The 25296-nt window shown below is 37.7% G+C and overlaps 1 protein-coding gene across 1 annotated transcript in view; it reads left to right on the top strand.

The window, feature by feature from the left end:
- The window catches only part of MYO3A (myosin IIIA), a 198074-nt gene that overhangs the window by 57767 nt on the left and 115011 nt on the right, over positions 1–25296 (top strand). The window contains exons 9-13 of the mRNA XM_037037128.1: positions 16741–16840; positions 18450–18566; positions 19779–19883; positions 19988–20071; positions 24901–25103. Coding sequence (XP_036893023.1) covers positions 16741–16840; positions 18450–18566; positions 19779–19883; positions 19988–20071; positions 24901–25103 — 609 coding nt within the window. The remainder of the gene's footprint in view (positions 1–16740; positions 16841–18449; positions 18567–19778; positions 19884–19987; positions 20072–24900; positions 25104–25296) is intronic.

Here is a 25296-nt window from a genome sequence, read left to right as displayed (position 1 = left end):
CTAGCCACTTTTAAGAAAGGATACAAAGAAGATAGGACTCTTGTTGGGGAGGGAAGGATTGTGAGTTGGATTAGAAAGCAGTGAGGTTGTGGGAGGTCAGATTCTGAGGTAAGGTGAGAGTAGAGAATAGTAAATAGGTGTGTGTGAGAGAATAGAGTTAACCACTACAGTAATAGAGTTCAGGAAACCGTGAAGTGGGCTAAGATCTGGGAGGGGTGTTGTGAAGTATTTACAATTGTATGGAACAGCTATTATTTACAATAATATTAGAGCAACAATGATATGACAGAATCTATGTGATCTGGATAACAAGAATAGGGGGTACAGGACTTTGAGTAGTGTGCTAAAGGAACACAAGTGATGTGAAGGACAGTAAATTAGCAATATACCATGGAAAAGAGAACAGGGGAAACCTGTCAAATGATACAATATAACCAGCCAAGCAAAGAAGACTATACAGAAAGAAGAATACAAAAGTACTATTAAAATAAGAGATGTAAGAATAATGAAAAAAGTTGTAATACAAATATGCAGTAACTTGTAGTTTCTCTGTAATAGCAAATTGAATTTTTTTCAATATTTTATTCATTTATCTTTAGAGGGGAAGGGAAGGAGAGAGGAAGAGAAACATCAGTGTATGGTTGCTTCTTGTGCATCACCTGCTGGGAACTGGCCCCTGCAGGGAACTGGCCTGCAACCCAGGAATGTGCCCTGACTGGGAATTGAACTGTGATTGTCTGGTTCACAGGCCCGTGCTCAATCCACTGAGCTACACCAGCCAGGGCTTAAATTGAAATTTTTCTTACTGTCTCAACTGTTTGGATGCCCCCTCTTTGGGTCCAACTCTGGTCCTCTGGTGCAAAATCTGGTTCCAGATTTTTTTGTCTCACTTGAGGGTATAAAAAAAAGCAGGAGAAGGAAGGAAGAAGAGGGAGGAAAAAGAGGTAAAATTGGAAAGAAAGAAAGGAAGGAAGGAAGGAAGGAAGGAAGGAAGGAAGGAAGGAAGGAAAGAGAGAATAAAGCGAGAAAGAACAAAAGAGAAGGAAAAGGTATTGAAAGAGAAAACAGTAATAAAAATAAAAAATAAAAGATTACTTAAAAAAAAACACCTCTTGCCCTGGCTGGTGTAGCTCAGTGGATTGAGCATGGACCTGTGACTCAGAGGATCGTGGTTCAATTCCCCGCCAGGGCACATGCCTGGGTTGCAGGCAGGTTACCTGCAGGCCAACTCCCAGCAGGGGACACACAAAAGGCAACCGTACATTGATGTTTCTCTCCCTCTCTCCTTCCCCTCTAAAGATAAATAAATTTTAAAAAATCTTAAAAAAAAAACACCTCTTGTTGGTTTCAAGCTGGCCAAACCAGTTTTTCTGGTCTTGCTGGCTGCAGCAGGCTGCGGGGCGATTGATATGGCTCTTCTCTTTTCCGGATGTGCACTCAGCCAGTCTTTCAAGTACTTTCTCTAGAGTTAGTCTGGCACCTCTCTAGTGTGGGATCCAGGTCTTCCTCAGAGGCTCTTTCCTCACAGTTACCCCTGTGGGCTAGGGTGCCAGCACACTCACGTACTCACACTTGGCCTGGCTGCCTAGGTCCCTTCCCAGTGCTATGGGGAACCACAAGGCCTTCTGCCCAAATTGGGATCACTGCCTGGCTGGAGGGGGGAGTAGGTCCAGCAGCTGTTGCAGAAGTCCCCAAACAGTTTTACTTTTCGAGAAATTCCTTCTACTCAAGCATGCCACTCCATACAGACCAATTCTCCAGTCAGACCAGTGACTATCGGGGTCAGTGTGTGTCACGGTGAGACTCTCAACTCTCCCAAGCCAGCAACCACAGACTCCGTGGGTGATCACAGGCCCTGTGTGTTTGCCTCTTTGTCCTTATTTCTCTCTGTGTGACTTCAAGCAACCAGGTCTCTCCTGCTGCTACTTAAACCTCGTTTGGCTGGGGAGAGAGGGAGCAGTTGACCCAGCTCTCTCCCAAGGACTCTGTGGCAAGCCCACCACTCCCAAGGAGTGTGTGGTAGACCCAGTGTTGGTGCTGGGTACTGGGCCTGCAGCTACAGCTGCCCTGGTCCCCAAGCTGGTCCCTGGGACTTTACTGTCCTGAAGCACTCTCCTCATCATCTGGTTTTTCAGTGTCCGTTGCAGTTTTTGGTCTCTTATTTTCATACATGCTGGGGTACTTGGCTGTTTGCTCTGTTCCTCCGTAGATCGGCTAGGTTTTCTTCCGGGTGTAGAGGGGAGTAGAATCTGCTCCCTCCTACTTCGTCGCCATCTTCCTTCTCCCCGCAAATGCTTTTTCTGTGTCTATTGATATGACCATGTGAGTTTTATCTTTCATTTTGTTTATGTGGTGAATCACATTTATTGATTTGCAAATGTTTTACCAACCTTGCATCCCAAGAATAAATTCCACTTTTTGTGGGGTATGAGCTTGTGTATTGCTGTATTCAGTTTGTTAATATTTTGTTGAGGATTTTAGCACCTCTGTTTATCAGGGATATTGACCTACAATTTTCTTTTTTGTGTGTCTCCATCTGGTTTTGGATTTAAGGTCATGCTGGCCTCGTAAAATGAGCATGGGAGTCTTTCCTTCTCTTGAATTTTTTGGAATAGTTTGAGAAGGAGAAGTGTTAGATCTTTTCTGAATCTTTTTTGTTAAGAGTTGGAGTATTTCTTGCCTGCCCTTGAGCCCTGGCATTTTCTGTGACCTCCTTAGCTGATAGAAGATAGCAAAGTAATGCTATGGTGTTTTTGAGCTAAGGCCTTAGAAAGCTGTCAGTGGCCTCATCTTGGAACACTTTTCTTGCAAACCCTGAGCTGCCATGAAGGAAGTGAGACTGAGGCGCCACTGTGCTGGAGATACCATATATAGGCACTATGGAAACTTTTGTGCTCCAAAGTACTTTCACATACAATTGCATTCATATAAAATGCTTACAGATAATCTGTACATGGATGAAGTCCTATAATGTTTCCTTAAAGTTCGTGTGGACTCATTTGTTTAGTACTTCTCTGGTATCTTCAGCATCATTCAATGTAAGATTGTGTTTCATTAGAATTTAATATTAAAATATGCTAATTTTTTCTAGGGAAGTTTAAATTTTATCAGCTATTAGGACCACTTTATAAATTCTGAAAGTTATATTAGATTTCTAAATTCCTATAATGTTAATGTCCCCAATGATGTTCTAGAAATCATTATTTAAAAGATGATTAAATCGACTCAGATCCTTACTTTAAAATATTTTTATTTTTTCTTGTAATTTTGTAGTTATTTTATTTACAGAGATCTCTGAAAATAATCATATTTGATTTCATGGGCTAAAATGAATCCAGCAATTATCTGTACTGAAATAGAGCAAAGTATAATTCATTTTCTAAGAAGCACAAAAATTTCTGAAAAATTCCGTATGTACCTTATTTGGCCTTTCTCTTAAAGATATTCATCTTAAAAAATGTTTTTATTCTGGAGAGAAAAAATAATGTAAGAAATCTTAATTACCTTAAGAACATTGACCTACATTATAAAGGTTGCAAGAAATACTGCAATATTGTCCATTTGTTTATTTTTTTCCAAGTTAGCAATGGCCTAAGATTTGCCTGCATCCATATTTGCTATAATTGCCATGAGGCAGATATATTTGCATAGAATTACATTCACTGTTGAATTCTGCAGTGCCTCATGGATTGAGGACACTGAATGTGGATGGTACTAATTTTTTGCAGTAAAGCAAGATTCATGAGATGCAAAGGCTAAATGAAGAGCAGAGCAACCCTTTTCTATGAGTGCCTTTACATTTTCAGTTCTCTGCATGTTGCCATCAGGTCACAGGGACTGAGTAAGGAGTCTATTGAGAAGACACTGGAAATTTTTGTGCTTTAAATTAGCCAAAATTTTAACCATCTTTTTGCCAGAGAAGAAACATATTTTTTAAGGATAGTAGCTAAGGGTTAGAGCAGAATATCTCAGTCTTTGAGTAGAATTCAAAATGATGTGCCCTCATTCCTTCCTGCATGTAAAGCTTTATCTCTGCCTGCTCAGCTACCCTGATCTTGTTTGCTTCCTTATTTAGTTTTGTAATCTCTGCAAAAAAAAAAAGGGCTGTGCTTAATGGAATTTTTTGGTTTTGGAGAATTATGATTCATTTTTGAAGTTAAATTTCTATACATGTATATAAATACAGCTGGACTTTTTAAGTGAAAAAATATGAAGTCAAGATGCCATGTTTTTTCAGAAAGGAAAGAAAGAGAAAAACACCTAGCTGTAGGTATGCTAGTCTTGTGAATTGAAGTTAAAATACAGGGTCTGGCACAAATAACACCCCTTTCTTATTACAAAATCTTCTATTACAAAATCATAAGCTTTTAATTTTGTAACATAATAGTATCACACTCAAGCACACCATATGACATTTTAGGTGAAATGTTCAAACTGAAACTATAAATTATTACACCCATGTGATTACCCTACCAACCACACTCGAGCAGGCCTTACTTCTGCCGGACCCTGCAGAATACTATTGTTTTGTGTTTGACTCATGTAGATTTGACTGTACCACAAGTTCCTCTCCAAAAATTATGTATGTGTATGGTTGGGGGAGGAGGGGTGTGTATGTGTGTGTATAAAGACATTGCCTTGGAAGCCCAGCCTAAAATGTGGGTGTTGTTTCCCATCCATGGATGATGATAGTGTAATTCTCCTGTATTTATTCAAGCAGGGTGGAAGGAAGTCTTGGATTTTTTTGGGGGGGGGGTAAATTTGATGTAATTAAACATGAAAGCAGAGTTATCAAATAGGCAGTTGGATATAGGAATCCGGATTTCAGAAGAGAAATCCATATTGGAGGTCGTCTTTATAAGCCTTTTGCTCATAGAGGTTCTTAATGCCCTGGCACTGGATGAGGTCACTGAATGTGAATATTTAGAAGAAGATGTGAAGGGGGCCCAGGGCAAAGCTCTGGGAGACTTGACAGAAGGTGAGGAGTCAGAACTGGAGGTTAAGAGAATGTCATGGTCTATGGGGGGGTGCTGGGGAATGTATTCTGTTACAAGCCACATGAAGCAAGTGTTTCAAAAGGAGAAAATAGTCACCTATGCCAAATAGTGCTGAAATTTTAGGAAAAATCGAGTATTGCTGAATTTAGACACAAGAATTTTTCCAGTGACCTTGAAAAAAGCCATCTCAGCAGGATGTGGTGGAAGGAAGCCCCAGCTGGGAAAGCTTAAAGGAGAGCAGTGCAGTGAAGAAGGAGAGGGAATGTGAACTACTCTTCTAAGAAGCTCAGCCGTGAAAGGAGGAGAAATGAGGCAGTAGGGAAGGAATAGAGAGGATCAAAGAAAAGATTGTTAAAGAGAGGAGATACTAGAGCCCATTTGAATGCTGACAGAGAAGTCGATAGTGCAGGCGAAAGAGCACCCTTACAGCAGCTTCCTGAGAGAGCAAGGTACAAGAAGGGCTGGCCTTGGCTCACAGCCTGGACAGTTTATCTATGTAACCAGAGAGGAGGCTGAGAGAATAGGGTGACACAAAAATAAAATTCTGCCAACTTCTTTAAAAAATATGTGCAAAGAAAAAAATACAAGGAAACATCAAAATGGCAGTCATAGTTATCTCTTGGTAATGAAGTTGTAGGTAATTCTTTTTATTTTTTGGCATTTTTTTAATTTTTAGCAAAGAACAGAGGTTATTTTTTTTACATGGAATAAACTGAATGTGACAAACATAATCACACACAATTCAGTGACCCTTTGTGCCATCATTCCTTGAAAAGGCAAACTCCACAAGACTCCCCAGCCATATTTGTTCTTAGCCAGGTAAATTCTCTGCAATGACGTGTGTCCTGCAGATGCTTGTAGGGGCATTGGTGACACAGCTGTGCCTCGTGCAGGAACTACGCAGCTCCCTCTTTGCCACAGAATTGTACTCACAGAAATGGTGTCTTCTCTGCTCTCTTACTTGTCTCTCAGGTAAGAATAAGAAGAAGAAAGATGTTAGGAGCTCTCAACAGATAGAGAACAGCCATCAAATATTCTTGCAAACACAGATGTCAATTTTACTTCAACATCTAAATCCAGGTCACTGTATCTGAAATAATAGAACAGAGAAGTCCCATTCACAGCAGAAGCAGACAAGATTTCTCAGTGGGACAGTTTTCCTTGGTTTTCAGATAACTGATTCTTTCTTTAGAGCCCAGAGGCACACTTTCGCCCTGCCCAGAACCACCTCCAAGGGATTACTACATGCTATACATGACTTAAAATGTGCTCATAGCCTTAATACAATCACTTTTTCTAATAACTGAGATTGTGCCTGTTGCCCAAATCATAAACAAAGGATTATATACTTCTTGATGCAGGCTGCTTCTTAGTTATAAATCAAAATCTATGCTGGAAAATAGCATTTCCCTTATTATGCTTCTTGGATAAGTAATCCACACATATGGAAATAGTTTAAGCACAGTGAGCGAAAAATACTATTCTTCTCACCTATGTCCCTTCTCAAAAGCGACCAATGCATGCAGTTTCTTGTGAGATATTGTTTATATACAAGCAAATAACTAGAGTATTAGTGGAAAGTTTAGCAAGCCTATTTTAACGTTTAATTTAATTTTTAATATTCTTTATTATTTTAGCAAAAAACATCAAGGATGGTCAGAGAGGCCTATGATGTTGAAAATCACTGACAGAGGTTGGAGAGAATTTAATATTTTTCTGAGATAAAAGTATTGAAGATGGGAGAAAAGACTCAATTTTTTATAAAGATTTTATTCATTTATCTTTAGAGGGGAAGGGAAGGAGAGAAGGAGAGAAATATCAAGGTATAGTTGCCTCTCGTGTGTCCCCCGCTGAGAACTGGCCTGCAACCCAAGCATGTGCCTGGGAATCGAACCACGATCCCTTAGTTTGCAGGCCCACACTCAATCCACTAAGCTACACCAGCCAGGGCTCAATTTTTTAAAAGTTGATCTCCATACCTCCCACTGGCACATCAATTGTATTAAGTGATGTCTCTAATTTATTCCTCAATTAGCTTGTAAGCTTTTAATATAATATAAAGCATTTCATGGTTTAATATCTTTAAAAACTTTTGCTCAATCATAAAGCATACATTAATCTTTAATGCACTGATTTTTTAAAAAGGACTCTCTACCTGGTGAACAGCAATCATTGATAGAGTCTGCTGTCCTCTCTTCGAGACTCTGCTGCTTTCCTAGGTCTCGTGCCTGGGAAAAATGGTACGGAGTATCCTGTAGGAACATGCTAATTTTGAAATTATTTTTAATCTGCAAAGAATTGCAAAGGTTCAGAGTTCCCAAATACCGGTTGACCTGCATAGGATACCGCATGTTACGTAACCATGGCATGTTTGTCAACATGAAATTACTGTGCTTTGATATGATGCAACTAACTAAAGTACCAACATTAAATTTCATCTGTTTCCCCACCAATGCCCTTTTCATGTTCAATCCAGTCCCGTTCACTGCATTGCACTTCGCGGCCATTTGTTTTTCTTCTTTCATTGGTGCGCCCTCACGTCTGTCTGCTGACTGGGTGGTGCCTGCGGCCGTAAGCACCCACAAGCCCAGCACCCATCGAAGAGTTAGAGCCGCACCAACCACGTGCACCCACCCACGAGCTCACCCCCTCCTGTCCGTCTCTCTCTCCAGAACACATATCCCGAATTTCGTGTGTACCATTCTCTTGGTTTCTGCCTCCAGATTTTCAAAGCTGCCGAAAAATAAATGAAGGAATAGCGCAATGCCTGCCTGCATGTTCTTCTCCTGATTCGTGAATTCTTAACCTTCTGCCGTGTTTCCCCTCCTCCTGACTCTATCTCTCTCCTCCCCTCGGACCCCGCCCCATTTCTTTCCGTCTCTTCCTCTCTTTTTTCATTCAAAGCTTTCTCCAGGGCTCAGCAAGGTATGGTTTGTAGGCCAAATCCGGCCTGCTGCCTGTTGTCGTAAATGAAGTTTTAAAAGAACACAGTCATGCCTATTCATTCATTTTTCTCTAGGCTGCTTTCACACCGTGATAACCAAGTTGAATAGTTGTGACACAAGTCAGATGGCCTGCAAAGCTCGACATGTTTATTTTCCTGGCCCTTTCCAGAGAAGTTTGCCAATCCATAGAGCAGGGGTGTCAAGCTCATTGTCACTAGGGGCCACATCAGCCTCCAGACTGCCTTCAAAGGGCCGAATGTAATTTCAACTCCTTAGCAGTTAAGGAGTAGTTACATTTATACAGTCCTAAAATTATTTCAGCCCTTTGAAGGTAACTGTGAGGCTGATGTGCCCCCCCCCCCCCCCCCCCCCCCGCCGGCAAAATGAGTTTGACACCCCTGCCCTAGAGTATGGAATTTTGGTCATGGTAATGAATGGGCAAAAACCAGTAGCAAAAAGAAAAATCAGAAAGTGATTTTAAATACAGCAATAAAAAGATTATAATGGTACGGAGTATCCTGTAGGAACATGCTAATTTTTTACAGAAACCTTCAGTGCCCATTAATTCCATGTGCTTTAGTACCCCATGGAGGAAAGAGGAGGGAGACTACCAATAAAGAGATTAGGAATAAATTAAGGAAGATGCTAAGGGAGGTGCAGACTTTCATCTGTTTCTATATACAGCTGACCCTCGAACAACATGAGTTTGAGCTGCATGGGTCCCCTTACATGGATTTTTTTCAATAAGTATGTACAGCACTGTACATGTATTTTCTCTTCCTCATGATTTTATTAACATTTTTCTCTAGCTTATTTTTATTAGATATAATTGTATATAAGACAAATAACATAAATATATTTGTTGATTGACTTTATATTATCGGCAAGGCTTGTCATCAGCAGTAAAGTTTGGGAGAAGTCAAAGATTTTATGTGGATTTCTGACTGCAGGGGAGAGCAAGACGGGGGTGGTAATATTCCCAACCCCCATGTTGTTCAAGGGTCAACTGTAATTCTTTTCCAACCTCACCCAGCATTGCCTTGAATTTTATGTATGTGCATTTATCTGCACAGTACAGATTAAAGCACATATTTAAGGAATTACATGCAAAAGAGAAAAGGCTCTGTGAATGAAAAGGACAATTAAAACTAGTCCCGGCTGGGTGACTATTACGTCTGTCACTCCAGTCATTGCTAGAATTGTTCTACTAATCTGGCCTTCTTTCCCATCATTGTTTCAGAGCTACACACTTGGCCAAAAGGGCCAAACTGCACATGAATAAAAACTAGTTTTCCAAGGCACACCAGTGAAAGCCGTGCTCCCATTGCTACTTCCAATTGTGACTTTGTTTCTAGAATTCAAAGATGGACATGGAAACTAAAATAAAACCGTTGATTAGATTTGTGTTTAACAAAGGATTGCTAGATCACCCAGTGGTTCCTGGATTGCCTTAGAAGATAGAGCTTGATATTTACAAGAGTACCTCTCACCAAAGTTAAAGCAAATAAAGCTGTTGCATTGCAATAGTACAACTGAATAGTAAAGAAAATATTTAACACAGAAAAGCAATAGTTGTTCAGTGTGTAGAACTGAAATACAAGTGAAACTATAATAACTATCCCTGAGGGTATCCGTGACCTTTGATAGCACAGAAAGAAAATATTTATAGTCTGAAACGATGTCTCTCCAGTATTACAGAGTAAATGCAACATATAATCTGGCTAACAAGCTGTACTTTTCACCAGAGGACAAAAATCTTACAGAAGGATTCTGACTTTCCTTTCTCCCAAGTATTACAGAAATTAAATATTAAATACAGTAATGAGAATAGAAACTAATTCTCTAACATAAAGGCAAAAAGAAAATGTTAGAATTATAAAATTATCTTAAAACTTATATACATACTTTTTAATTGGGCACTTCAATTGTTTACCACAGTGAAAAAAATAATAAAATTTTTCTTTCGTTCCACAGTAGACAAACATTTAATAAAAAGAAAATATTCACACTTTTACCCAAGAAATATATTTTAAGCTTTTACCATTTGTAAGTATCTGGTCTAGCAAAATAGGGTATATCAGTCAACAGGTTTACTGTTTTAAAAAATTCCCGTTCTCATAGTGCTTATATACCAGTGGGAAACACCAAACAATAAACATGATAAATTAGTAAACAATGTAGCATATTAGATGGTGATGCATGCTAAAGAAAAAATAGAGCAAGGTAAATTGGATTGGCAGTCTTGAGTCCCTAGGGGCTAAAATAAAATTACAACATTAAAAAAGAGTAATCAGCTCAGAACTCACAATGGAAGGAGACTCTGAAACATTTAAAGTTTTATTCAATACTCTCTGTTTAGGATTTAGGAGGAGATCAGACTATTGTTCAGTTGTAAGAAATCTCCCTTTTTACCCAAGTATCAAGTCAGCAGTCCAAGGAAAATTTTCTCAATGTTCTTACAAACGTGCTATAGCTTTCACACACCTGACTTTTTTCTCCTGTTTCACTGTCCCTAACTTCTGTCAACTCCAGCTCATTCAGGGGGACCATCATCTGTCTCCTCAGTGGAGATGGGGAGAAATGGAGACTGGAGAAGTCTTAATTAGATGGCAACACTACAATTTGGTGACAGAGTGCATATAGAAGGTGAGGGAGGTGGAGATTTCTAATATGTGCAACTAATCAGATAGTGGTGTCCGTCAGGTGAGATAAGAAACACTGGGTGAGTTTCAGGCTTTGCAATGGAAGGTCAAAGGTCATGTTTTGCTTGTAGAATCTGAGGGCATTTAAGACATCTCTGTTTCCTCAGTCTCCAGCATTGTGCACTGCAATTTCCCAGGCTGTTCAGCTCTGACCAACCCGTAAGTCCCCAGTCCCTCATACAGGACATGGAATCCTACTTTTACTTAAAAACCAAGATAAATGCTGAACAAACAAAAAACATTTTCAGTTTACCAGAATGGGATTATTTTCTCCTTACTATTTCCATAACTTTAATATTTACTTCAGTTGTGGCATTGTGTCTTCAGTTGTTTTAGATGTTATGTGTTTATATCTCCAATTAGATTAAAACTCACTGAATGCAGAATTTTGGATCTTATTTTATACACAGCAACCCCTTAACACTCAGGACAAAACCTTGTACATAGAAAGGCCTCAAACAAATAGTGATTGGATTAAACTGCACACTTAGATTTTTATTAAAATGGCAGCGATATGAGAATAGTCTAAGGAAAAGCCCTTCCAAAATCTGTAGCAATCACTTCCTATGCATGTGTATCTTTTTAAAGTATCAAAAATTATCTTCATTATAATTCTGTCTGATACTTGGTATGTAGTTAAATCTAATAAATAAAAATCATTTGATACTGGAAAAATGAAAGTTGACCAGAACAACAATCAGTCATGATGGATAAGATATTCATTACTATGTAAAATTATAGAAACATTTAGATGTTCTTGTGGAAATGTACTGACTCATTTTAAGAAATACCCAATAGAATAATAAGAAAAATCATTCAAAGCTATTTATTTACCCAAATGAACTGCAAAGAATTCATTTTGTTTCAGACGAACATGGATGTCCTGTCAATGCCATGACAAAGACTGGATTAGACACCTTCCTTTGATGAGTGACCATTTGGTCATCCCACAGGTGGTTATGGGCATCTCTGTCCCAGCTGCCCTTTCAGGTGCTCAGGGTACATTAGTGGCCAAAAGAGACATGAGAGAAGATATAAAGTAGTTTCACAACTGGTGATTCCTTTTCTATTTTCATTTATAAAATCTACATTTGTTTTTCTTCATCAAGCATTACAACTTTAATAGCTTTTAAAGTGTTTAACTGACAGAGAAAGCTTTCAAAACTAATTCATGCCTCTAAATTAACTATGCTTCATTTATATATTTTTAAAACCCATGTGAATAAATATATGGCAATTAATAGAGTAATATTTGAAGCATTAGCTAGTCGTACCTCCCTGATTTTAACATACTCTTCCACAAAAGTGAATCTGCCCAAACATATAAGTCCTAGCTGAAATTATCTTAAATTTTTTGTTGATATCTTTTAATCCTCACCCAAGGAAATGTTTATTGATTTTTTAGAGCAAGAGAAAGGGAGGAGCAGAGAGGGAGAGAGAGTGAGAGACACACACATTGATGTGTGGGAGAGAAACATGGATTGGTTACCTCCTCTACGCACACCCTGACAGGAGATGGAACCCGGATCCTAGGTATATGCCCTGGCTGGGAATTGTAACCTTTCGATGTACGGGACATTGCTCCAACCAGCCGAGCCACCTGGCCAGGGCTGTTGATTTATTTTTGTTTGTTAACTCTTTCATCAGCTTGTGTGCTCCATGTGAGCAGGGGCCTGTTCCGGCATCTTCATAACTTTATCCCAGTATGTTGGGTGCTCCAGAAATTTAAATAACTGTTGAATGAATGAGTTGTTGAATGAATACAGGATCAAATGTTAAAACATGTATAAATCAAGGCTCTGCTTCTATGTGTGTGTGCATGTTTGAACTGGGGGAGAAAGCTAACAAATCAGAACAAGAATGGAATGTTACATTAATCATGTGGTTCACTGAGTTTTGCCACAAGGTCAAACCCAACACAAACTTGCTGATTGGACTGTTCACATTTCTTAAAATGAAAGGAAATTGGACTGCATTATATTTCACTGTTCTCACTCTCAGGTCCTGTGCTCCTCCATATTGTTAATTGTGTGGCTTTATTGATGTTACACTAATTTTAAATTTGAACAATATTATTGATGCAACTGTCATGCCACTCAAAAGAATAGAGATGTGAGTCATTCATTGGTTCTAGTTTGCTGTGACAGCTGCAACTGTCTCTTTTTCTTGCCTCATTTTCTCTATAATGTTTAAGGCCCAAGCCAGTGAGAGCAACACTGACCATACTGTGCAGAGCAGCCCTTTGCCAGTGGCTCTGTTCTGCAGTAATCGGTGATGCAGAAATACAGTTACAGGAGAAATATAACTACATAAGATATAATCTAACTATATATAACTATATATGGGAGAAGTATAGTCATAGTTGCACAAATAGGCAATTTTAGCGGTCAGGATGCTTCTCTAGTTAAACTGACCTCAGTCCTGACCAGAGAGAGATTGAGAGGGAAGTTTGCTGGAGCCAAGATGTGCTGGACAACCACATGCCCTTTCACTGTGTTCCTCCAGTGCCTAACTGGGCTTCAATGCTCTTGCCAAAAAGGTTAATTTGCACACCAGCTGGTAGCAGTAGGGCTCAGTATTTCCACTGAATCCACCAGTTGTATTTTACATCTTTCTATCCTCAATGCCGGGCATAGAAAAATAAATAACATTTGGTGTCTCTCCTAATCTACCCCCATCTGGCAGGGATGATGAACATGAATGTACTTGCATGAATGTTAAAGCATTTCTGCTAGTGGTGCATGCTCTCTGCAATGGCTTCACAGAGAGGGTGCTAGTTGAGCCTGACTTTGCATGGTAAGTAGTGATTGGCCAGAGAAGAAAGAAAAGTAATTCCAGGCAGAGAAAACAGAATGAGCAAAGTACAGAATCTTGGAGATACCTGACATACTGGGGAATAATCTGTACAAGAGGGTGGGGGATGGTGCTGGAAAGGCTGTTTAAGGCAAGATTGTGACGATTCATTGATTTTATGCCAAGGAATTCTTAGTCGTCCTCTAGAATAAGGGGGGGCATCTGAGGTTTTTAGTCATCACAGTATCAAAATCTTTGCTACATTTTTGGAAGCTAATACCAAAAGCATCATGGAAGACAAATTCACAGGAGCAAGAGAATGAGGGTACCAGCCAGCCAAGTATTGATCCCCTGGTTCTTTCCTATCTAATCCTTTTCATTCTCCAGGAACAGGCTTTGGCTGCCAGATGGGCCCATACAAACAGATGAAAAATTCAGGGCTCTTCATTTCGATCAAGTGGATAGTTGGACTTCTTCTTCTGTTTTTTTAAAAATTATATTTGAGTCTCTTTGGAAATAGGGGGATAAATAAAATGAAACTTGTTATGTTTAGAAAATGTGGAGACAAACTATGTACCCATCCTGTGCCAGAAATCATGAGGGATATTCCATCATTCATTCACTCATTCATTCATTCAGCAAACATTTACTGTGGACCAGCTATATTCTAAATGGGAACTAAAGACACACATAACCTTGTACTTTTACAAGGAGCTTACATTGTGATAAAGAACTCAAATATTAACTAAATTATCCACACAAATAAGTGCCTAACTATAAATTTATATAAATGCTATAAAAACTATAGAGGACTCTAAGAATTGCAAATAGGAATAAAACTATTCCTATTCCTAGATACAAGTCTTATAACATTACACAATTTGCAAATATTTTCTCCCTGTCTATGGCTTCACTTTTCATTCTCTTAACAATGTCTTTTATAGAGCAGAGTTTTTAATTTAAGGCAACCCATTTTACCCATTTTTTTTCCATGGATGGAAGAAAAGTTCTGAAGTTCAGATACAACTTTTGAAGTTGTATCTGAAAATTCACCTTCAAACCTAAGATTATCTATATTTTTCTTTTATGTTATGTTCTAGGAGTTTTATAATTTTGTATTTTACATTTAGGTCTGTGATCCATTTTGAATTAATTTTTGTGAAAGGTGTAAGGTTAGTATCTAGAGTATTTTAGAGTATTTTAGTATTGTTAGTATTTTTTACTTTTTTGCATGTGAATGTTTAGCTGTTCCAGCATCATATTTTGAGGAGATATGCCTATCATGAGGAAGTTTACAGTCTAGTAAGGTAATAAAATCCACACACAAAGGACTGACTGAAATGACTTGACTATGATATTTGTCCTGAAGGATGTAAGAATTATGCTCAGTGGTTCAAAAGAGTGGCATTTGAGTCGGACTGTGAAAAGTGAGTAAAGTTTCATCACACAGGTGGGACCAAGGAGGAAATAAAGACAAAGGAAACACCTTACATATTTTTAAAAGATCACTCTGACTACAGTGTTGAGAAGAATAACAAGGCAGAGGTGGTAACAGGGAAACCACTTGGAGGGCTGTTGAGATGAAATGTGATAGAGGAGGTAGATGGCGGTGAGGAATGTCTGGGGGTAGAAAGAGCTCAACGAGTTTGTATATAGACTTCACGGGAGGTGTGAGAGACAGAGAAGAGCCAAGGGTCACTCTTAGGTCTTTGTCTGAATGGAGAATGGAGTCACCATTTACTGAGACGGGGTCATGGGGCAGGAGCAGGTATGGGGCTCTGGGGGATTTCAGGATGGGTTAAGTCTGCCGGTTAGACTTCCAAATGAAGTGTTGAGTAAGCAGTTGGAAGCTTAAGTCTGGAGGTCAGCAGACTTGTTAGTGCATGAGTAGCATTTAAAGCTATGAAACGGGACATGAACACAGATAGAGAAGAAAATAGCTGCAAGGACTGAAGTTTGGGAAACTCCAGAATGTTACAGAAAGATGAGGAGAAAACAAAAAAAGACACTCAGATGAAGATGCCAGTGAATTAAGAAAGAGAATCAAGGGAAGAGTACAGGAGGCTGAAATGGATGTAGTCAAAAAGGGGGTCTGTTACATGCTGCTGATATGTTAAGTAAAATGAGAATTAGGACTGAGTGCTGGATTAGTGATGTGAGGGCCATGAGTGTCCCTGAGGGAAGCTGTTTCCTGATTGAAATGGGTTTTTTCAATGATAGAGAAAAATGGAAAATAATCAAATTTATAAAAAATTTTATAATTTTTGTAATAAAACAAAGAAATGAAATAGAAGATGGAAAAAAACAGAAGCCAGGGAATGGTGTTTTTTGTTTGCTATAACAAGCTAACGGGGAAGAATGAGTGATGTGGGCATGAGAAAGGAGCCAACAAGAGCGATTTCCTTGAATGTGTGAGAGCAGGCAGATGCAATGCACAAAAGCAGGGCTAGCCGTGCACAGAGACCAATTCAGTTTATCAACAGAGACTGAATTTTCTAAGCAATGAGAAAGCATTCAAGTTTACTGAGGGAATGGCATGATTCTTACTATTTTTCATAATCTATTTATTCTATTTCTTTTTACTAATAGACAGATTCGGCTACTTAAAAGTATATCCAAAAATAAATGTTGGAAATACAGTTTTGCTCAAAATAAAATGGATGGTAATTTTATGCCCAGAAAGGATGAAACAAAGCCTTGTGTTTATCTCAGCAACTTCTCCAGCCTCTGTGTCAAATCAGGATCCTTATGCTATTAATGAAAGATGCTGAAATGTTTTGCTTTGAGAATAAACTTCCTAATGTTGCAAATCAATTTTCTACATGCATTTAACCTTTTGAAAATCCACAATGTGGTTTATTTTCTGTACTCTTCTTAAATTTTGCTGAATAATAATTTTTAAATCACCATTCCTTGACCACCAGTGGCCTAATACTACCTCAGACAAAATTGGAAATCTAATGAATTTAAATCTCTGTGACTCACTAATTTGGAGCACATTAAATCACATATGGGAATTTAGAGAAAACGTTAAAGCAAATTATATGTAGGATAGTTATTGATAGAGACTATGAACTCTTGATCATCCATGAAATAAGTTTAACAAGTTACATTTTTCCAATGGAGAAGAAAAACAAACAGATCAAATATATTAGGCTATTTTCTGATAAATTATCATCAAATTTAGTAAATCAGCTTCATTGAAGTTGTTCAGTCTCATATGAATCTAAAACATATTTCCAATTATGATCAGTAATAAGTTCTCAGATCAGAAATGGTTTTTCCTTTTGTATTGCTCCACAGACATGAACGTATCCACACCAAGAAGAGTAACTTCAGCAGACCTTTAATTTCCAGTCAGAAGGATGTAGATGATTTAGCAACCCTAGAAGTTTTGGATGAGGTAAGGAGCCCAGTTTAATTGAACATAAACATTCTTGATTTTTTACTGTTTTTAATGGATGTGACCAGCAGGCTGTTTGAACAGCATCTGCACATGTCCTGCTTTCTTTGTCTCTTAGCTTCCTGAATCTCTCTCCTATCTTCCGATTTAACACATGTGGTACAAATGTCCAAGTAGCCCCAGTCTGCTGTCAGTTTTTGTCTGCTTCTGATATTCATATTGCAAAGGAGTGAGTTTCCACTCTCATGAGTGCTTCTAGGTCACAGACTCTTCTTCCCCTGAATTCCTTCTGGGAGTTTCAAAAAGATGATGTCCTGAGGTCAAAAAATGATCTCCTGAAAACTCTATGTGGCATCCTTCCTCTTTCTCTTCTCCTGTTCCACTCTCAGCGGCAGTACCTAGAGGCCTCCAAGATATGTCAAGAGCCTGTTACTACAGTCAGTGGTCCCCCTCATGGGATCAGAGAGCCCCTGTTCTCACAGAGCTAACCTCTTAGGGCATTGAATTCTTCTGGGGATTCCTTACTCATCCCAGTGACCTCAGAAGTAGTTCAGACATCTCCCTGTAGGTCCAAATCCAAGCCAGTAAATTGCATTTTCAGCCTTCTTTCCCTTCATTCCCCTTTATTCCAGGTAATCAGATCATTAGAAAAATGAATAGTTCCTTTTCAGTAAAAGGTTAGAATCTCTATCCTGCCTAATCAACAGATTTTTATTTTTTAAATACTTCTGATACATGCCTGATCATTTTTGTTCAGAAATGCAACGAATCAGGAGACATTTTCTGAACAGAAGTAGTCATTTGGTAAATTTGGGGTTTCATTAAACAACTCAAGGACTTCCTCAAAATAATCTCTCTTGTGAGCATCAAACATCTTGTAATCAGTTTGCAAGTCAGGGGTTGCCAAAACCTTCATGAATTCTTATGTGTCACATTTTCTGATGACATGAATTCCTAGGTTTGTGGATCATAGGAAAGTCTTGATATCCTATTGCTGACCTGTATGTTAAACACGGGGTTTGTTTGTTGTTATTGTCTGTGCTTTCTTCTTGTCTCTTTTTTGACTGAAAGTTCTCTTGTGTCATATGCTATTAAAATAGTACGTGGTGCTATTAAAATTGATTTCATGTATGCACAATTTGTCCACTATGAAAGTTACTTTTCTGAACTTTACATTCTGCTTCATGAAGCCAAATGTCTAAGCAAACGGCAAGAATGTAACACAAAGCCACTGACCAACCTCAGTTTGGAATAACATGTTCACTACCGTCCCTTGCCTTTTCTAGTATTGTTTCTCTTTATTTTATCTTCTGTATTTACTTACTTCCTTGAAGTATTATACATATAATCTCCTGTAACATCAAATTTGTCCTTTGGAAAACACAGGTAACAATGACATCCCTCTACGGCTCTTACAACCAGAGAAAATGCCTGTCAAGTGCAAGGGCAGCTGCTGACCAAGTGTTACACGTCCTACTATCAGTACATCTTTTCTTTCTAGAGCCTTGGTCCAGACTCCAGATGTTTTATTTATTACTGTCTCCTTTTTAAATTTCAATTAATCATAAATGATTTTTAATGAAAAGAAATTATGTTTATTTTCTTGTAGAATACAGTCTCTGAGCAGCTTGAGAAGTGTTATTCCAGAGGTCAGATTTATATCTACGTGGGAGACATACTCATTGCTCTGAACCCTTTCCAGAGTCTGGGTCTTTATTCCACAGAGGTATGTGATGTGCCTTGCGTTCTCTTACTTTATACTAATAATTATACTATTCAGGTACGTAAATTAATTTAAATCATGCCAAAGAAAGTTTTATTTAGTACCTTAAATAAACAGTTAAATAATTATTGTTAAAATGTAGAGACAGGAAAAAATAAAAGATGAATTAATCTGGATGCCATGTGTGGTTTTCCGTTTCCCAAAAATATATGGCAGAATGTTACTTCGTTATTAATAACTAGTCTGTGCTGTATGTCACATCAATACACAGTTGCCTAAAAAACTGTCTACTCGATGTCTACCTCTGAACCAAGCACTGGAGAATTAAAGATATAGTTACACTGTTCATATAGGTAATATATACTTATCAGCTATAAAACCTGTCTTAGGAGTTTAGACATCCTTTAGACATATTGACTCATTTTTAATATCAGGCCATATGTGTATTATATGAATGTAAATATAAATATATAATTATCCATTATTCAACCCCTACTGGTTTAAATATAGAATAGTATTCTGGAATTAAACTAAGCTCTTTTTAATTGAACCCATTCTCTTCTATTTGTGTGCTCCGGAAAAATTATTTAAGACAGGGCCTGAGTTATTTTCTATATGTGAAAAATACATAAAACTTTCTTCCTCTACCAACTTAAAATTTACATAGTGAATTTAGGAACCTTGATTGAAGTTTCAGATGATTTTGCACTTCAGTGCAAATTCTGCTATCCATCAACTATATGATCTCAGACAAATCAAGTGAGAGAATGTGTGTAAAAGATGTGAAAGGAAAAAGTGGTGACCATATGTCAGACATTATTGTGCCCAAGCAGTAGTCAACAAAATGATACTGATTGACTTATTTTTAAAGGGTCTTTTACTTAAAGAAATAATAGTATTTTCAAACCATAAGTTCTATTTTGGAACTGGTATGCTCTCCCAAAAGAGTCTTCTTTTAAATACTGCTGCGAGAGCGATACTATATCTTATAATTATATTATTTTCAAGGATGTTTTTGTCAGGGTCTTTTATTTTACATAATTTTACATGGATTGTGCATATATGTGTGTGGTATGTGTAACATGTATGTAATGTTTGGTGATATAAAACTTTCTTTGTGTTTCACTTTAAAAAATTGGAGCTCTACCTGTAAATAATCTAGGGTTTAAACAAAAACAAAGTTCCTAAAAGATGTGGTATTTTTTAAATCCTTAGCATTCCAAACTATATATCGGAGCAAAGAGAACTGCCAATCCTCCTCACATTTTCGCAGTGGCTGACTTCGGCTACCAGTCAATGGTAACATATAATTCAGATCAGGTAAGGAAGGAGTCACGCTTTCTTAGAAACTCCTCCTAGTTTCTTTTGCCGGCTGAACTGCGTGTGAGACAGCCTTCTCACAGTTCCCTTTTCTCACTGTGCAGTGCATTGTTATCTCTGGAGAAAGCGGTGCTGGCAAGACGGAAAGTGCTCATCTTTTAGTTCAGCAGCTGACAGTGCTTGGAAAGGTACAGTTTATTTTTTCTCCATCCTAATAGAAGTATTTCTTATATATCAGAGCCTAATATAACTGATTATATTAATAGTAACTCCCATATTTAATAATGCACAGGAATTATAAAACATACTTGTTATTCTTTGTGAGTTTAAAATATAACAAACAATATAAAAGGCATATGTTCTCCTTTGAGGATATTTTAATTTTTTTCACTCTTAGGTGGCAAAGCTTTGTGAATGTGATTTTCTCTCCTTTGAGCCCCAATACATTCAATGAATGCTTGCTTTGTATCCTTTTGTTAATAGCAGGTTCAAGAAGAATCAATATTATAAAAATCACTTGTATTTATGTATTATACATATATACCTGCAATGATCAATTGGAAATTGAAATTTGAGTATAATTTACAATAGCACCAAAAACATTAACTATTTAAATCTAACTCTTACAAAAAATGTTCAAGAATTGTATGCTTAAAAGTATAAAAAGTTGATAAAAGAAATCAAAAACACCTAAATAAATGGAGAGATATACTATGTTCATGGATTAAAAGACTCAATATTATTAACATGTCAGTTCTCCATAAATTCATCTGTAGATTGAATTCAATTGCTATAAAAATCTCAGCAGTATTTTTTGTAGAAAGAAATTGACAACCTGAATCAAAATTTATATGGAAATGCAAAAGATCTATAATAACCAAATAATTTTCTTTAAAGAATAAAATTGGAAAATTAATATTACCTGGTTTTGAGGCTTACCATGAAGTGTAATAGTTGTTAGATACAATATAAAATGCATAATGCATAAAGGGAAAAATTTTGGACTTCACCAAAATTAAGAATTTCTTAATTTTGTCATTCAGTTTTCTGAATGACATTGTTATGAAAGTGATACCACAAGCTAGCGACTCAAAGAAATTTTTTCAATGCCTTATATCTAATAAAAGACTGTATCCTTAATATATGTATGTGTGTGTATATATATTAAAACTCTTAAAACTTAAGAAAGCAAATAATTTTTAAATGAACAAAAGAATATAAGCAATGAGTGCATCTCATTAAATGAGGTTTGGATATATTTTTATTCCATACAAACACACATGATTGAAATATGTTTCAATCATTTTTTGTAGAAAGATGTTTCTACAAAACATCTTTCAAGTGCACTATGTTTCAAGTGCGCTATGCTAGGTCAAAGAAGCCAGGTTCGGAAGAGTGCATACTGTATGATTCCATTTATATATCATTCTTGCATATTTAAACCTTAAGAACAGAAACACATCAGCGGTCATCATGTGTGGAGGATGAAGGGAGGTGTTGACTACAAAGATTAATGATACAATTTGTGGAGGGCAATGGAATTGTTTTATATGTGGATTGTAGTTGAGGTGACATGATTGTGTATGTAAAAACTTTCAGAACTTTACACTACAATGGATGAATTTCACATTATTAAATTATGTCTTAATTTTTGAAAAAGAGACATTGATAATGAAGACTTGGCTTGATTTTCTAGATAGAGTCCTTGAAGTGAGATAAGTCAAGAATTCTGTGTTCATATTGGGTAATACTTTTAAAAAATCACTATGCACAACTTATCTTTCTGAAATTTTTCATTATGTTCTACATAGTTAAAATTCGAGTCACATTAAATTTTTCCCATCACTGTGATTGTAAGAATCTTGTGTTACAAAATAGTGTGAATAAAAGGACAGACCTGTTTGTTAAAGGGTGAGACTTAATAGTGTCAAAACAACTGCTTAATTGAGTCTAATTCATTTTCAACATATTGAGTTAAAAAAATTCCATGTTCCTATTAAAAATCAATTAACTTGTTTTAATGTTTTCAATCATGTGTGTTGGTGTGGAATAAAAATATACTTTGCTCAATGGATTTTTATGACCTCTGCTAACCAGACTTGTGACCCTGAAGGACTGGAGGAGCCAGAAGAGAGTGGGCAGGTAGCGCTACCTCAGGGCTGTCATCTCAGTTCCTTCCTCATCCCCTTGCCTGCCACTTCCCCTCTCTTTACAACTAGGATAAGTATCCTTCTAAAGGCTTTAAGTACAATAAAATAAGATGTAATTTTGGAGGGAGAAAGATGGTGAAGCACAGCATACTATCCTGTACTTTAAAGCACAAGATAGAAGAGTTGAAAGTCTGAATTAATTTAGTCAAGTCTTTGTAATAAAATGGACTTCACCATTTATTCTTGATTTGTGGGCCAATAGAAGTTTTTTTCAGTAAAGGAATGTTGTCTTGTAGATGCCAGCAAACTTGTTTATCTAATCTCTTTATCTTGTTCTAGATCTAAAATATGTTTTAATACTGATTAGGGATGGCCACCCATGCACACATACAAATACACACCTCAGAATCCTACCTTACAAGATCATATCATGTCTTTTAATTATCTCCTTGGTAAAGATATACCAGATACAAATATGGGATGCTAGGTGGATTGAATTTACATATGTGAAATGCAGTTCTCAAAACCTTAGGGACAGAAGCATGAAATGGAGTAAAAATATTTTCTTCAACAAATGGTGCTGGGAGATTCAGAAAAGTATATGCAAAAAAATGAAATTAGACCACCAACTTACACCATGCACCAGAATAAACTCAAAATGGATAAAAGACTTAAACATAAGCCTTGGCACTGTAAAAGTCCTAGAGGAAAACATAGGCAGTACAATGTCGGATATCCAAGACAGCAATATTTTCACTTGGTACATCCTCTAGGGCAAGGGAAATTAAGGAAAAAATAAACAAACGGGACTACATCAAATCAAAAAGCTTCTGAATGGCCAAAGAAAACAGCATCAAAATAAAAAGGGAACCAACTGTATGAGAAAACATATTTGCCAATGATATACATCAGATAAGGGTGTATATCATATTTGGAGATCTCCAAAATATGTAAAGAACTCATATGACTCAAAGCAAGAAGGACAAACAATGGGCAAAAGATGTGAGCAGACACTTCTTCAAGGCATCCAGAGGGTACATAGGCATATGAAAAGAAAATATGCTCAACATCACTAGCCATCAGAGAAATACAAATTAAAACCACAATAAGAAAACACCTCACACCTGTCAGAATGACCTTCATAAACAAATCAACAAACAAGTGGTAGCGAATGTGGACAAAAAGGAACCCTAGTGCACTGTTGGTGGGAATGCCACCTGGTGCAGCCACTGGGGAAAACAGTGTAGAATTTCCTCAAAAAACTAAAAATGGAACTGTCTTTTGATCTAGCAATTCCATTTCTGGGATTATACTCTAAGAATCCTGAAACACCAATCCAAAAGAACCTACACACCGCAATGTTCATAGCAGCACAATTTACAATAGCCAAGTGCTGGCAACAGCCTAAATGCCCATCAGCAAATGAATGGATCAAAGCACTGTGGTACATTTACACAATGGAGTACTACACAGCAGAAAGAAAGGAGATCCTACCCTTCGAGACAGCATTGGTGGAACAGAGAGTATTATGCTAAGTGAGATAAGCCAGGTGGTGAAAGATAAATACCATATGATCTCACCTGTAAGTGAAACCTAATAAGGCAAAATAGAACCAGAGGCATGAAAACAAGGAACAGACTGAGAGGGATAAGAGGACAGGGGAGGGGATAAGGGAAGAAAGAAGGGGAACAGCCTAGATGAGGAACAACTGTAGATGACCCATGAGCATGGACAGCAGGACGGGCATTGTCTGTGGGAGCTCAGGCAGATGGGTGGTGGAGCAGGGGAGAGCAAAGGGGGAAAACTGAGGCAACTTCGATAAAACAACAATAAAAAAATATCCCACAGACGCCTCAACTCAAAAAAAAAAAACAAAAAACCCTTACTTAGCAGGCAACTAATGTAAATGGATGAAGATGTTTTCTCATCTTTTTCATGGGTGCGAGGCCAGCCCGACATTTTAAAAGAGCCAAGCCTGTTTCAATTCATGTTACTCTCTTCTTTCAACCCTTATTGCCTCTTTTAGAAATTCCCGAAGTCCTATCCACCCTTAAAACCTCAGTGAATGCCCCCTTCAGCCCACTCACATTCTGCTGTAGCCTGTGTTCCAGAAATACCTCTTGCTCTTGGCCCTGACTTAACAAAATTCCCAACTTTAACACAGCTAAACTTAACAAGGTATTACATTGCACATAATCTACCTGATCCAGAATTTCTACCAAGATGTGAATGACTGATACCTCCTTAAACTTCTCAGAGTAGAGGATGCTTTTCTAAAAGAGATTGCCTTTTAATCCCAATAAATTTCCACTTGGTAGAATTTCACTTGTTTGAGGAGAGGAGAATATGAAATGGGGTAGGAAAAAAACACAGGGACAGGCAAGTAGGCCTTGAGTGGGCTTCCACTCCCCCACCTACACTTCTAAGCTGTTCTCAGTTTTCACAATTACTCCCTTTCCTCTGCTTCTGAATTTACAAATTATCTAAACTCCCCTAGTTGCAGGATTAGCAGCTTCAATGAAAGCAGGGAAAATGGTTCTGGCTTTGGGGAACATTTGGATGGGGGCCCAAACTGGTAGAGGAGGAATAAAAAAATAAGTGTACCTCAGTATGCATAAATTGTGTTGGTAAACGAGGCCCTGAATGGAACTGTATTTGAATAGAAACAGCACAGAGTGTCTCTTAGCTCCTCTAAGGGAGCAAGGGGGTGAATGCGCATATGGGAGGGAAGAAATAGGCTTGGTCGTCCCATCTGGCAACACACCAAGGATACACTCAGACATGTTTATACACATATAAGGTGTTTATCAAAGAAGAAACATTATATACAAAATTAATTTTTATATATATCTTGACATTTTCTCTAGGCTAATAATATAACCCTTCAAGAGAAGATTTTACAAGTGAACAATTTGGTGGAAGCCTTTGGCAATGCCTGCACTATTATAAATGACAATTCCAGCCGATTTGGAAAATATTTAGAAATGAAATTCACCCCTTCTGGAGCAGTAGTGGGAGCACAGATTTATGAATATCTTCTGGAGAAATCCCGAGTTATCCACCAAGCTCTGTAAGTTCACATACAATCTCTCCTATTTCAGGGAAATAAGCAAAGATATGTGTCATAAACATATCTTTGTGACAAGCATACTTGTCACATGTGACATGTGTGCCCCAAGCAGCATGTGTGTCGGAGGTGATGAGTTTCATATGCAACATATGCATCATTGGTGACATTTGTACCATCTGTGACATACATGCCA

This window comes from Sturnira hondurensis, unplaced genomic scaffold (genome assembly GCF_014824575.4).
Source record: "Sturnira hondurensis isolate 20B ecotype Veracruz unplaced genomic scaffold, ASM1482457v3 Scaffold0022910, whole genome shotgun sequence".
Lineage (NCBI taxonomy): Eukaryota > Metazoa > Chordata > Mammalia > Chiroptera > Phyllostomidae > Sturnira > Sturnira hondurensis.
Note: the sequence above shows the minus strand (reverse complement) of the source record. Positions and strands in the feature narration are given on the sequence as shown.